Source organism: Neomonachus schauinslandi, chromosome 5 (assembly GCF_002201575.2).
Source record: "Neomonachus schauinslandi chromosome 5, ASM220157v2, whole genome shotgun sequence".
In the NCBI taxonomy this organism is placed as follows: Eukaryota; Metazoa; Chordata; class Mammalia; order Carnivora; family Phocidae; genus Neomonachus; species Neomonachus schauinslandi.
This window is the reverse complement of record NC_058407.1, coordinates 59,804,579-59,819,404: the sequence shown is the minus strand read 5'-3', so window position 1 is coordinate 59,819,404 and position 14,826 is coordinate 59,804,579. Positions and strand designations below refer to the sequence as shown.

Here is a 14,826-nt window from a genome sequence, read left to right as displayed (position 1 = left end):
CTCTCTGCCTAAGGCAAAACAGGCTGAAGGCTGTAGTCAGTCTTTTCCTGAGGCCCACCTTGGAGCAAGCTTTGGGGTCTACCAGCTCACAGAGGCTACAGGCCTGCAAGAGAGTCCTGGCCACTCTGTTCTTGAGACATACCCTTGCAGACCCCCAAAGTTGGGCAATGTCAGCAGGACCAGACCTTCCCCATCACTCCCTCTTGTTCTCCTGCAGGCATCATTCTCTCTCTCTCTCTCTCTTTCTACACACACACACACACACACACACACACCAAACACTCCCTCAACCCACCACACAAAGTAGAGACCCATAACCTTGACTCAGACCGCCAATTTGAGAGAGTCTACACACACAGTCTTGCATCCCTATTTCTTGCAAAGTCCACAGTGGGTTTGAAGAAAGACAGAATTCAAAACGCCAAGAAATTCCTGCCCAGAGGTTCCAGAGGACTGCAAGACTGTAGTCCGGAAGCACAGAGAACAAAGGTGCCCATGTGGGGACATGGCTTTGCGTTGCTAAGCCCACGGGTGACCCCCTCAGATCTTGACGCTCATCTGGGACTGACAGAGCCCCCACTCCTTCATTCCCCCTGACTCCAGCCTTGGGGATGCCACTTTGGCTCAAATTGAGCCTATTTTAATGTTCAGCTCTGGAGGTCAGGACAAAGATGGAGCAACTTCTCCAAAGACAGGCCTGGGGGACAAGCCTCCTTGGAGGTAATGGGACTGAAGGTACCTGAGCCCTGGGACCGGATGCCTCAGGGAGCCATCGGGGCCGGTAGGAATGTGCCCCCGCGCCAGGTTTTCCTTCCCTCTGATGGCAACTGCTGAGGCCTGGCCGCCGGCCACTGCAGGCCTACACTTCGCCTTGTGAGGAGCCGAGTTATTAAGGCTGAAGGCCGGAGAAGGTCAACTCCAAGCCTGAGCAGTGAGGCTGCAGAGAGATGCACCCGAGCCTGGGGCTTTCTCCTCCCTGAGCTCTGCACAAGAGAGAAAAACAAGAAAGGCTAGGGGGGACCGAAAGTCAAGGGGGAAGAAAAGCAGTGAGGAGGAAAGAAAAGAGTCAAGAATAAATTGTGTCCTAAAGAAAAAAGGAAGAAGGAAATGAAGAAAACCATGAATTAAAAAAGAGAAAAGATCAGGGGGAAAAATGAAGGGAAAAATGAACTGCAGGAAAAGAGAGAAGGAAAGAGAAAGAGAAAGAAGCAAATAAAGAGAAAGAAGGATGAAGAAAAAAAAGGAAGGAAGGAAGAGAGAGAGAGAGAAAAAAGAAAGAGAGAAAGAGGGAAAAAAGATGCAAAATGGATCTTCGAAAAGGCATTTAGCCGGTAAGGGAGGAGCGGGGGTTTTCTCCGAAGCCAGCCAGCCCAACCACAGCCCTGACTCCCCACTGGAAACCCAATCTACTGGGGCAACTTGGGAGCAAATCACTAAAGTGGGGGGCCAGGCTTCCCCCCACCAAGACATCCTCCCATCTGTTTCCTTCTCTCAGAGCTTCTTTCCGAAGTGTTTGCTGTCTGGTTTCAATTCAGGAGGCAAAGTTAAATAACTGGCCGCCCTTCGGCGGGGCAAGAATGGAGTTGGGCTGGCGCAGGTTTATCAGACTTCAGGATGCGGGGATCGTGGGGAGCACGTCTCTTAGGTAAAGGTGAATATTTGTGGCTGTATGCGCACAATGAAGCGCAAGTTAGACAAGTACGGAAACGGTAAATTCCGTAGCATCTAGGGGCAAATGTGTACAGCGTCCAGATGTGAGAGGGACTCTGATGGCGGGGCTTCCAGGGAGGCTGCGAGATCCGGAGTAGACCAGAGGCCCTCCAAGGGTCCTGGGTCTCCCATGTCTCTCTTGTACCTGTCTGAAAATCTCTCTCTTGGGCTTCTGAGCATTCTGCAGTTTGCCTGGTATTTCCCTGCTCCCAACTCAGTCCGGGCACAGCCCGGTGTTAGTGAAGGAGAAAAGCAAAATTTTCCTTCAAGTTTTGGGTTGAGAATAATTTTTCTGGGCCTCCAAAACAAGAGGAAAAACGCCTGCAACTTTCCCCGCTGGTGTGATTTTATTTTCCATTTCACTTGAAGAGATAGATTTCAATACACCAACTTTACTATTATTTTATTTTATTATTTTACCCCAAAGGGAAAGACGCTCTTCCTTTTTTTCACTCCACCTTTGGAATTTCCCAGACGATTTCTTTAACCTGTTGGGGAAACTCTCACTTTCCTTGGAAAACTCGGGGTGTTTCTGGGGGCACGTTGAGGGCTGGCACCAGGGAAACAGCCGTGGTTCCTTTCTATTCGTTGAGCACTATATTTTCCTTCTTCTGTTTTCACATGGGGACCCCTAGTGCCCCAGCCCTCGGCCTGCCCTCTGGAACCACCGATCTTCCTGGAATATGCAAGAGATCTTCCTGGAATATGCAAGAAGCGAGCAAGGGGCACCCACCTCCGCTCTCTGGCTCACAGTTCTACAGGCAGCAGGAGGCCCAGTCCCCCGTCTCTGCTGTCCTTCCAGGTTTGGGGTAGCAGGAAGAGTGCCAGGACACTTGGGGTGGGTGGGATTGGTCAAGATGTAGGTGCAGGCTGAGCCCTGTTCTGGCCTGCCACCCCTGGATTTTCACAGCCCCAAGTTGAGGCAAGAAGGGGACCCCCGGAGCCAGGCATAAGCACAGGTCTCTCAGCACTCCCAGAAAGTTGGGAAAATGTTTTAACAGGCTGAGTGTAGCCATACAGACTTCTCTTGACCCCAACCCAGTTCCTCAGGGGCGCGGGCCTGAGGGTCTTGGCTCTGTGGGGTAGGACCGGTGGGTGCCTGGCAGCGGCAGCAGGCGGAATGGCCGTGGCAGCCCGAGTGCCTTTGAACGCCAGGCCGGGACAATAGGATGGAAACGGCCTTTGCTCGTGGCCTCGGGAAAGACCGAGCCCAAGGGGGCAGGGCTGGGACCCACATCCGACTGTACTTTCCTGGACCCGCTCAAATGCTCCCCTTGCCCCCTGTCCTCACCCTCACGTCTTCCTCTCTTTCGCCTCCACTGTGGTGGAATCCCAAAGTCTGCAAAAACCCAAGTTATTCAAGTCTGCGTCCGCTCTCCGCTCGGGGTCTGGTTTAACAGCTCCGGGTTTGCGTTTATCCTGCGTAATTAGAAGCAAACATTTGTCCCACCGGGGGTCCCACTTAGGCTGATGAATTTGATTTCTTTTTTCATTAATGGGCCGTGTTTATCATACTTCTAATTATTTCAACTTTAAACACTATTCGTTCTTGTGAGGAGGTGAGAGCCCAGGCGGGAGGCTCCTTCTCCCGGGGGGATTATTTCCATTAATAATGGCAAGAATTCTGAAGCCGCTCCAACCCCTCCCAGAACTGAGGTAAGGAGTGAGTTTGGGATGGGGGTCGGGCTGGTAAGGAGAGACAAGTCCTGAGGCGGAGGGACTCTGCTCCTCTCCTGTTGGTTCTCCAGCTTAAGTCTTGGGGCTTGCTGTTTTTTGAGAGGTAATCTGGAGTTTGTCTTTTTCACCCTCCGCCACCGCCCTCGCCCCCTCCCAGGCTAGGCTCAGATCCTTCCCCTGTGAGGAGACTCTTGGCAATCTTCCACCCCCCCCAGCCAGATCCCAGCCTGGCCCGGCAGAGGCTCCAGGAGCCCTGGCCCGGCCGCCAGCTGCTAACACCGAGAGAAAAGTCAGGAAAAGCTAGGGTTGACCAAGCGGTACCTGGGTGTGGAAGGGAGGGCCCAGCAGACCCCCAAACAGGGGGCAAGGGCAGGGGACTGGGATGCCAAACTCCACGGAAAGGAACACCAGGTGGGAAAATAAAGGAGATGTGAAAGAGGGGGGAGGGAACCCCCCAAAGCCATATAATTCTCAATTGCTTTGGTCTTTAATTTCATCGCCCCATAAATGAGGAAATATCAGTTCCCATACTAAATTTTTATCCCCGGCTGATAAATATGACGGGGAATTTTCGTTGGGTCCTCGTAAAAGCGAACAGTTTCGATCAAACTGGTGGGGAAAGACTTATGCAGATAATACAAACAGAGTGGCCATAAAGTCTCTGCCGTTTCCCGCGGGGTGGGAGGTGGGACAAATGGCTCCCTGGATTGACGGCTGCCCGAGCTGTCCCAAGTCTTGTCTGGGGCCTAAACAGCCTACCCTTGCCCCGGCCAACCCCTGTGCCGAGCCCACGGTGACCCCTGCAAATGAAAACACAAAACCATTTCTAATCTCCCCTGGCTGGCCCTGCAAGCGAGTCACACATTACACATTTTCTGCCAGTGTTCCCAGGGCCCACGGACCCCCGTGCCTCATCTCTTGCCCCCTGGATGAGGGAGTTCCGTGGATTTCCTTCCGAAATCCTTTTCTAGCAGCCGCGGGCTTGGGCCTCTCTAGAAGCAATCCAGCCTCCACACTCCTCCACGCCAGGGTGCCCGGAGCACCGGTCCTTTTCTGGCCAGGCTCCAGCCCTTTGGAAAATTGAAACCCGAGGCTTCGTCCATGGGAAAATGCGGGGCGACCGGAAAGACAAGTTATTTTCCAGATTCCGTTTCCTGAGGAAGGGGTGGAGAGTTTAGTTCGCTTTGGGAGAAAGGAGATGGAGAAACGGAAAGAACTATTTAAAACATACCTTGTCCCTTATTTCTCGTTTTTCTTTTTTTTTTTAAAAAATAAAAACCACACAAACACGCTTGTTCCTCTTCTCCATTCACAAATGCTCCCCAGCTCATTCGCTCTATAAAGGACACTGCTCCGGGTCGGATTTTGTCACATCTGGTGTCCTAGTTTCCCGTGTGATACGTGACTCCCACAAACCAGCGGAGGCCCTGCAGGTTCCCTCTTCCTCTCTGGGAACATTCCCTGTTTTAGTGGGGGCAAGGTCAATTGGAAAGCAAGGGCCGCCAAGGCCTGGAGCAAAAAAGCCGAACCGACTCCAAGGCCAAAGCCTTCCAAGCCCCTGAGATGGTGACCCAGGAGCCGCCCACTGCCAGGCCCAGACTGCATTCCCGGGTCGGGGAGCCGGCGCCTCTGGTCTCTGGCTTCCTCCTTCCTCGACCCCTAGATCCACTGGAAACCTCCTTTAACCTCCTGGAGCAGCCCTGAAGTGATCGTGACCCCCTCCCTCGTCCATTCCAGACCCTGGGGATTCCCCCCTCAACCCCCACAGGGAACTTGTAACTCAACCAGCTTCCATGAAGGGAGGTCCCCGAACTGAGCTCCCAGGCCAAGCCCGGCGAACCCGGACGCAGGAGAGCAGAAAGTTTAGTTCTGTTTGGGATTCCTTAACTTTTTCCTCCCTTTCTCTGCCCACTGGAGCCCTCCCCACCCTCCGAACCTCACCCCACACCCATCCCAAGGGAAGAAGCGGGGGCGAGGGCCAAGGAGAGGAAAAGAAGAGGTAAAAGAGAAGGGAAGAAGTACCTGAATCGTGTCTTGACCTTTTAATTTGAATTTGACTGTTTTGAGCCCCGAGTTGCCTTGCTCTCTCCCTCTCTCCGGCATGTCCCCCTCTCCGCCCCACTCTCCCCAACAGTTACAGTCTGGTTCCCGGATAAACAAACCCCATTCTCCCTAGAACCCCCCCCACCCTCCTCCACCCCTCTCCTGCCCCTGCCGCCCCGGGGGCGCTTCCTTTGTTCGCGGGGAAGGGTTCCGGCGCCCCTACCCCGAGGCGGCTGCTAGGTGGCGCTGTTACTCCACGCTGCGCGCTCCGCCTGCCGACAACTTGACCCCGCTGACGTCACGGCCGTCTGAATCATCAAGGCCATTTTCAAATCCCATTGGTCTAGCCGTCACATGGTGAGGACCGAATGCGCGGATAATTATGGAGCTGATATTTCCCCCCCTCCCTTCTTTTCCCTCCCGCCCCTCCAACCGCCCCCCCTCCCGGATGGGGAAAAAAAAAGATGTCAGCTCCTCCGCTGTAGTATTGCTCCTTAAAAACCCCTCTCTCTGAAAATGACATGCCCTCGCAATGTAACTCCGAACTCGTACGCTGAGCCCTTGGCTGCGCCGGGCGGAGGAGAGCGCTATAGCCGGAGCGCAGGCATGTATATGCAATCTGGGAGTGACTTCAACTGCGGGGTGATGAGGGGCTGCGGGCTCGCGCCCTCGCTCTCCAAGAGGGACGAGGGCAACAGTCCCAACCTCGCCCTCAACACCTACCCGTCCTACCTCTCGCAGCTGGACTCCTGGGGCGACCCCAAAGCCACCTACCGCCTGGAACAACCTGTTGGCAGGCCGCTGTCCTCCTGCTCCTACCCACCTAGTGTCAAGGAGGAGAATGTCTGCTGCATGTACAGCGCAGAGAAGCGGGCCAAAAGTGGCCCCGAGGCAGCTCTCTACTCCCACCCCCTGCAGGAGTCCTGCCTCGGGGAGCATGAGGTGCCCGTGCCCAGCTACTACCGCGCCAGCCCGAGCTACTCCGCGCTGGACAAGCCGCCCCACTGTGCCGGGGCCAACGACTTCGAAGCCCCTTTTGAGCAGCGGGCCGGTCTCAACCCGCGCGCCGAACATCTGGAGTCGCCCCAGCTCGGGGGCAAAGTGAGTTTCCCTGAGACCCCCAAGTCCGACAGCCAGACCCCTAGCCCCAGTGAGATCAAGACCGAGCAGAGCCTGGCGGGCCCAAAAGGCAGCCCCTTGGAGAGAGAAAAGGAGCGGGCCAAAACCGCGGACTCCAGCCCAGACACCTCGGATAACGAAGCGAAAGGTAAGGCTGCCTGGGCCGCGGCGGCCCGGCTGGGACGCTCGGACACTTGGTCTGCGTGGCCGGGGCTGGGGCAGCGGGGAGGTTTGGGCCGAGGAGGCCCTGGACAGTCCAGGGAATGCGATCCCTGCTTGCGACTCGTGTCTGCTGAGCGCCAGGCTGGTGGCGCGTCATTTGGCTAAGGAAGGTAAGCGGCAGAGTGGAGGGGCCGGGCCGGCAGCGGCCGTGGGCGCCGAGACCCGGGAGCGGTGCGCACCGCGGGCAGCCTGCGGGCGCCTGCTGCTGCCCAGGGCTGATGACGGCTCCCGGGCGCTTGCTGGCTTTGGTTTGCTTGCTCTATGGTGGTGACTTGGGGAGCTGATGTCCCTCGTTCGGGTCAGAAGCTTGCAAAAAGCTTAAAATGGCGATCTTGGACCAGGGACTAGGGAAGGCTTGGGAGAAGGGGGATTTCTCTTTACTGCGTTTTCCCAGTAGAAAATTGTTTCCTTCGAAGCGCGATTTGTTGTTTGTGGGTCTGATTTGCGTGTGTGGTGTGGGCTCCTGCGGTTTGGGCTCGGCCGGGGGGCCTCGGGCAGCGGGGGCTGGGGTGGAAAGAGGTGGAGGTGATGGGCTGCCTGCCACGTCCCTCCCTCCCCCAGACGCCTGGCTTGGGGTCGGCGTTGGAACAGGGCATTTGGAATGTTGTAAGTTTCTTGTCTCCCCTGTTAAATTTCTTCTTCTTTTTCTTTTTCTAGTTAAATTAAAAAAATATTTTTTCGTTCTTTTCCCAAAGCAGCTTACAAATGAGTGGTTGGGAAATTTCTGTGTGCGTGGCAAGCGGTTTTCTGCTGAAAGGGAGTGTTGCTTTAGTTGGATTTCATTGTGATTTTGCCTGGGAAGAGAAAGCCTAGCCAGAGTTCAAGCTCAGGGTTCAAGATTCATTTCTGTGGCAGGAACTGGGGGCCTCCAGGACCTTTCTCTGACTCCTGGAGAAAGAATGTGGAGGAAACGGGAGCAGTGGAGGGAGCCTGAGGGGACCGACTTTCCCTGAAAAGTTGGAGCAAAAAGCATCCAGAAAGGCCCAACTGGGAGGAGAGGAATAAACCTGTTTCCCATGGCACTGACTACTGGAGGCTGTATATAAGTGGGGCTCCTTGGATGTAGAGGCAGATGAGATCCTGAGGGCTGAGCAGACTGGGGGTGGCCTGGATCTTGTGGCGCTTTGTATATGGATGCGGCGCACACGCGTGCCTGGCGGCGACCTGTGTCACACACACACGCCTCTCGCATGCTTCGCGCACACTCACGCATGCCCGCTCACACACACACACACACACACACACACACACACATGCACTGTTTTGGCGGGCAAGGGCAGAGCCTTGCTCTCTTGGGTCTCCTTTGCAAAGGTGGCCTTGGCAAATCAGCCCATAGAGAGCCCAGCCAGAAGATGAGCACGGGTGTGTTCATGAGGCTGAGGGAGGGAGTGAGCTACCCACACCCACGAAGCTTCCCTGTGACACATGTGCAGCAGGAAAGCTTAGTTTTGTGCCCTCTCCCCAGACCCTGAGCTTTGTTGGGAAAGAATTCTAGGGTAGGAAAAGCTGCGTCCTAGCCCCACCAAAAGCAAAGTCAAGGTTAACAAGCCTACCTCCCAACTCGAACTGCCCCCATTCCGGTAGGCTCCCCTTTCTCCCCTGCCCTCCCCACAACAACCTAAGCCCTTCCACCCCAACTAATCCCTCTCGGTCTGCACTTTGCCTGTGCCCTTCTTGCCTCCACTCCCCCCCCATATGGTGTCTCCACCAGGCCAGAGGCAAGAGGGCTTTTGGCCAGACTTCCCAATTTGTAATTTCTCCCTTCCCCCAAAACCCAACAACCCCAATGAGAAAATGAGAACCTTTAAACAATTTGGCAAGAGGCTGCAGGTGCAGAGGCGGGAGCAGAAGTAAGAACATTCAGATGCCTTAAACTACAGCCTCAACTTTGCCTTTTTTTTTTTTTTTTCCTGGTGCCTCTTGGTTCCCCTAGGGCCCCTGCCTCACTCCCCATCAAGATGAGATCCAGGAGTCTGGCAGTTCCTTTTGGCAAAGGCGGGAGATAGAGTATAGAGCCACCAGCAGCCACCTTTGCAGGGTGCCCTTCTTGGGTCTCTGGACTCTGGGTTTTTTTTTTCGTAGAAAGGATGGCCAAGGGTTCTCCTGCTGCTTGAGGAGCAAGGCTGGTCCATTTCAGCAAGAATGTGTACCAGGGAGAGAAGCTGTCAATAACATAATGGGAAATACACACTAAATCTATAGCATCTCCTTCTATCAATAGACACATGTGTACAGATGTGTGTGTGTACATTTGTGTAGGAGTGTGTATCTGTACAGGAATATACATGTACATACAGGCATTCATATCTATAGAGACTAGATGGAGATTTCCAGGAGGCTGCATTTCCTCAGGATATCTCTCTCCCTTGACCTTAGGTCCTATGGCTAGGGCAGTTGTCTGAGGACCCCTCAGCATGCCCCAGAGCTGTTGCCCCTGACCTCCGCTGCCTTCACAAGCAACCCGGCTTCAGCCACTCACACCTGGGGGAAATGGCCAGGAGAGGAAGAACTGGCAACGGGAGATTGAAAGGGGCAGAGTTGCTCTGTGGCACTTCAGGTGGGAACAAGGGCTGGGGGTCTGGTACAGGGACAACTGCAATGGCCTCTGGCCATAGGGACTAAGGCGACGTCCCTCTGTCCCTCCACTGCGTTGAAAGGGGTCAAAGCTCTCTGGGAATTGCTCTAGGCAGCAGGGTGCACTCTGCAACCCGGTCTGGGGCCTGGGAAGCGCTTTTCCTTCTAGTTGGATTTTTCCAGAACTGGAATGGAACAGAGAGGAGGGAGGGCCTGGTGAGGTTGAGAGCGCCCGCCAGGGTCAGGAAGCTGAGGGAGAGTGGGAGTACTCAGAATCTGCTAGGTCAAGGTGGATTTGGGTCATTTAATTAATAAATGCTTTGGAGGCAAGAGCTTTCTGTCTTTCCCCATGTAAGTCTAGACCCCAAAGAAATTCTAAGAGCCCTGAGCCCAAGAGGACCCCACCAGCCAGGCCTGTGGGGTGAGAACAGCTCCCCTGTGCTCCCTGAGCTGCCCCCACAGCAGGCCAGCCAAGGCTGCAGCATGCTGTGAGGGTTTGCCTCTTCGAGGGATACTTATGTAAATAATGTTATTTTTAACAGAGGAGATAAAGGCAGAAAACACCACAGGAAATTGGCTGACAGCAAAGAGCGGAAGGAAGAAGAGGTGCCCCTATACTAAACACCAGACGCTGGAATTGGAGAAAGAATTTCTGTTCAATATGTATTTGACGCGAGAGCGCCGCCTGGAGATTAGCAAGACCATTAACCTTACAGACAGACAAGTCAAAATCTGGTTTCAAAATCGCAGAATGAAACTCAAGAAAATGAACCGAGAGAATCGGATCCGGGAACTGACCTCCAATTTTAATTTCACCTGAGCGCGCGGCCTCCCCTCCCCCTCCCCTCTCTCCCCACTCCTTCCTCTCCCCGCCCCTCCTCCCTTTGTGCCTGGTGGTATATTTTTTTTTTCCTCCCTGAGTATAAATGCAACGCGCCTGCAAAAAAAGGCAAAGACCTCAGACTCTCCTTCCAAGGGACCTATGGTTCGTGCTGCGAAGATGCATCCACCTCAAGCATGAGAAATGGGGTGCCGGGGTGTGGGGTGTGGTGTGCCCGCATAGATGAGGGTGGGAGTGTGGCTGGTGTGTGTGTCAACCCCCTCACTCACCCACGCACTCACACACACCATCCTGTCCTCCATGCAAAGTTAAGGTCGAATCCACCCGATCATAGGGGGAAAAAGAGGGGAAAAAATCAACCGGAGAGGGTCTGTAATCTCGCAGAGCACAGTCAGAATCGCTCCTTCCTTGCTGCATTTCCTCCTTAGGATAATAGACGTTTTGGAAAGTTCAGCTAGTGTTTGTGTGTTTGTCCTAGCGCCCAGCGCCTCCACCAAACCCTCTCCGTGTCTTTACCTCCCAGTTGCTCTGAGAATCTGCTTGAAGTCTCGTATTTGTACCGCTTTCTGCTTTTCTCCCATCCTCCCAAGACCCCACACATTCCCCCCCGCCACTGACACCTCAGAAATTCCATCCAGAGGAATACAAAAAATTTTAAAAATTAAAAATAGAACATAGTGAAGCAAAGACAGACTGCCCCTCCCCCTTTAAATATCGCCCTGTCCCTGTCTGGGAGTTGTGTTATTTAAAGATATTCTGTATGTTGTATCTTTTGCATGTAGCTTCCTTAATGGAAAAGAAAATCCTAATAAATTTCCAGAATCGTAATGTTCAAATGGGTGGTTTTTTGTTTTTAAGTGTTTTTTAGCAACACCCCCACCCCAAAAGAGACTGTGTGTGGATGTGTGTGTTTTGTGTTCGACTCATCTCCTAGAGCCTTTCTAGAATGTCTCTTGGCGGGTTTAATGTAAGTGAGAGACCATAACGTTGATTTAAATATTATCCAGGTGACCACAATAAGTCAAGGTCATAAAACAGTAATGTCAGGACGGTCTTGGTGCGCGCGAGAGGTGGATTTTATGATCTGCAAATATAATGTGGTGCTGCAGTAAAAGATGCATTTAAAGGTGACTGGAGGAGGGAAAGAGGCAGAGAGCAAACTGCAATCTTGAGGAGCAGACGGATCTGATTGCCTGGGGTGCTGGGCCAGGCGCACCCCACTGCAGATGGGGGAACCCCAAGAGCCCCCCACCTATCCAAAGAGAGGAATAAACTTAAACGCCGGAGGGGGACGAGGAGCTCAGCCACCCCCCCCACCTCGACAGCAGCAGCAGAAGCCCGGGCGGAGGCAGGAGGAGGAGGCGGCGACAAGGTAAGAGAAGCGGTTTCTTGTTCTTCTCTTGGCGGCGGAGTGGGGACCAGCGGCATCCCCAGGTGCCCGGCGGGCAGCGGGCACAACAGGGAGGAAGGTGTTTCGGGTGTCCGAGCCTGCTGAGAGCCCAGGCTTGCCTTGTGGCCGCTCGCAGCGGAGGGCAGTGGCCGGGAGCTCCTTCTCCTCCCCTCCCCGACCCGCTGCCGTGGGGTTCGGAGGTTAAAGGGGTAAATCGGTGGTTTTTGGCTTCTTTCTCTGCGCGGGCACTTAGGGTCGCCTCGAGGCCGACGCATGGATCTAGATGTCGCTCAGTCTGGTCGTCTGTTGGGGGAAGAAGAGGGAGGGTGGGCTTGAGAGGGCTAGAGCTTGAAGCTTAGGTTTCCTGCTTTCTGCTGGTTTGGATCTGAGCCTTATTCAGGCTCTCGGTCCCCACGCTCCCTGGCCGCGGGGCTTTGCCAGGCAAGTGGCCTGATGGGAAGAGGGTCTGAAGCACAGACTCCTTGGTTCGGCCACCCGGCCACCCGTAGAGGCAGGGAAGCAAAGCAGAGCTGAGAGAGGGAGAGGATCAGAGGGAATCCAGGAGGAGAGCGCAGGAGAGCCAGATGGACAAGACAGGGGACCCAGCTCAAGAGTGGAAGGACACTCCAGCTTCCCCCAGGGCCAGGGCCAGAGGCAGGGGAATAACTCCACTGTGGTGCTGGGGGCGGGGCGGGGGTTTGGCAGCTGGAGGTCCCATTTCACCAGAGCTTCCCTGAGCAATTTGCTTAGACCAGACGCTGTTGAGGCAGTCAGACCCCCTACCCACCCAGCCACCCAAAGTCTACTCTCTAGTCCTTAGGGAGGTTGTGGGGGCGGAAAGGGGGACGGGGCTGAATTTCTTCCTTCCCCAACCCCCTTCCCTTCTCCTCCCGATAGATGCAAAGCCGAATCTCCCGCCCTGCTCGCTCAGCTGATCTGTGGCTTAGGTAGTTTCATGTTGTTGGGATTGAGTTTTGAACTCGGCAACAAGAAACTGCCTGAGTTACATCAGTCGGTTTTCGTCGAGGGCCCCAACCCACCTACCCCGCTCCTTCCCTCCCTAGTGGGACTGCCCCGCAGCCCCCTCCCAGATAGGGCAAAATGGGTACAGACTGAGGAGGGCAAGCTGTGACTGGGGCCGCAGGACAAGTCTGGGGAGCCCCGCTTTATACTGTCCACTCCTCAGCCTGTCCCAATCCCTGTGACTGAGGGAGAGGAGTTTTTCCTGCAGCTATTGTTTCCTGGGCCCAGCTGATGGAGACAGACAAAGAAAGTCTAGCCAATTCCAAGGAAATTGAGGAATTTGAGTAAGAGGTGGCCTAGTGGGCCAGCTCAGTTGGGCAGCAGGGTGGGGCAGGATCAGGAGAGAGAAGAACACAGAAAGAGAAGGGAGTCTCTGGAAGGGCTAGCTTTTCTCACCTGCCAACCTCCAAAGACAAAAACCTGCCTCCAGTTGGCTGGGGCTGGAGCTTCCCCTTAGACAAGTGGAGTGCCTTGTGGGGGGGAGGGGGTTCCAAGAGTTGGGGAACTCTGAGCACCAGCTCAGCCACCTCCCCTTCCCCTTCTATAGCTCCATCCCCATGAGAAGGGCATATTTAGGGTATTAGTAGGTTAGAGGAAAGCCATCAAGTCCAAGTAGAACCCCCCCACCCACCCACACACACCCTACTGGGAAACCTCAGGGCAGGAACCTGGCTCTAGTCTCTGTGTAGCTGTCTGTGGCCCATACGCCTTGGCCTGTTGTGTCTCTGGCTATCAGGCAGCTGCTTGTCTTTGCGCTGTGTGGAGATGTCTGGGTGAACGGAGGCTGCCAGCGCCCACCATTACCATATTTTGTTGGGAAGGTTGTTGGCTGATGCCAGGGGGAGGAGGGGAGGATAATGGAGTAAAGGAGAATCTGAGCAATGTGAAACTTTGCAAAGCTTCTTCCCCCCTCCTTTCCCCACCTGGTTCCTCAATTCTGACCCTGGTTGCTAGAGAGAAGAGGCTTCTCTGCCTGCAGAGAAAAATGGGAGGGGGTCAGGGAGAATGGGGAGATACACCCCTGTTCTCAGAGAGGCTGGGAAAGAGAAAGCCAAAAGGAGAAGGACAGGCTCCTGGTTCTCTTACTTTGGAATTATTATGATTATTAAAGCATTATGAACTTTGAGACAGGGGAACAAAATTATGTCCCTGTTACAAAATATATACACAGAGTTATATATTTTCACAGTGGTCTGCTGGGGGGATGTATCTAACCTTGTATATGAGTGTGGGTCTCTGTTACTCTATCTCTGTCTTCTCCAGACTCTCTCAAATTCCCAGTATATTTTTACAAGCATACTTTGTGTATTTTTTTCTCTCTCTCTTATACAAAGAGATTTCTTTTGACCCCAAGGAGGCTAGAGGAGAAAATGGGAATAGAGCCTTTCTTCTCCCTAGCTGAGTTTGTTAGTCTGTCTTTCTGTCTCTCCCCCAGCCCTTTGTGGGAGAAAATAATCTCTTCCCTTGAAGGGAAATGCTCAAATCTCTCTATGGCTCCCGGGGAAATAGGGAGGTTTTCAGAGAGGAAGGCCAGCTGGTGCGAGGCAGGCAGGGGCTCCCCTGGTTTGGGAGCCCCTAGCAGTCTCTGAGTGTTCAAGCTGTCAGAATCACAGGGCCAGTTGGAGTGAAGGGAGTCCCAGGCAGGGGCGGGGTGTTCAGGAGTGCCTGGCTTGGAGAGAGTGTCCCTGATGGGCCGAAATTCACCAATGAACGACTTTTGCGCTTTGGGTCTCTCTCTGCCCCCATTTCCGTTTCAATGTCGGTGGGCTTCTGGGGGGGTGGCCACAGAGCCATGAGTCTGGGGTGTCCCCCTTCCCAGATCCTGGGGAATGGGGTGAGTTCTCATCGGGCCAAGGTGAGGGGCAGTCTGGTGGCCAGAGTCCACCCCGGGGCCCTGGGACCATAGATTATGGCTAAAGCGATGGTGATTATTTATTCGCTTCGCTGGAAGGGAGTCTTCAGAAGAAACAGCGTGAAGAGGAGGGAAAAAATTATCTCTCGTCTGCGGATATTAAGATGGATTTTTATTTCTTAAAGGACCCTCCCCGCCGAGAGCGCATAAGCGTAAACTTAATATATGCTCCGCAGCCCAACTCCAGAAATCGCAATAAAAGTTAAAACCTCCCCTACTGTTTTTTTTTAATTATGATATGGGAAAGAGGAGCAGGATTTATAGAGCTGAACTCCCGGCGTGTGAGTGTTTAAGACTTGCGGGAGACGGAGGAAA

The 14,826-nt window shown here is 54.0% G+C and overlaps 1 protein-coding gene across 2 annotated transcripts; it reads left to right on the top strand.

The window, feature by feature from the left end:
- The first annotated feature begins 5,851 nt into the window (after window positions 1–5,851).
- Window positions 5,852–11,008, top strand: HOXC10 (homeobox C10). Of its 2 annotated transcripts, none has more exons than XM_021686781.2 (2): window positions 5,852–6,697; window positions 9,888–11,008. In XM_021686781.2, exons 1-2 carry the CDS (start codon window positions 5,947–5,949, stop codon window positions 10,163–10,165), a joined length of 1,029 nt encoding a protein of 342 aa, XP_021542456.1. In that variant the 5' UTR covers window positions 5,852–5,946; the 3' UTR covers window positions 10,166–11,008. The 2 variants fall into 2 exon arrangements, 1 of the variants encoding a protein (XP_021542456.1); XR_006540069.1 differs by lacking the exon at window positions 9,888–11,008 and adding an exon at window positions 9,148–9,194 and having other exon boundaries at window positions 6,645–6,697.
- The last annotated feature ends 3,818 nt before the right edge of the window (window positions 11,009–14,826 follow it).

Bases quoted from the DNA above. Each gene is read 5' to 3' on its own strand.
- HOXC10 (XM_021686781.2), top strand. From the start codon at position 5,947: ATGACATGCCCTCGCAATGTAACTCCGAACTCGTACGCTGAGCCCTTG. The intron at 6,698-9,887 runs GTAAGGCTGCCT...TATTTTTAACAG, and splicing joins CTCGGATAACGAAGCGAAAG to AGGAGATAAAGGCAGAAAAC.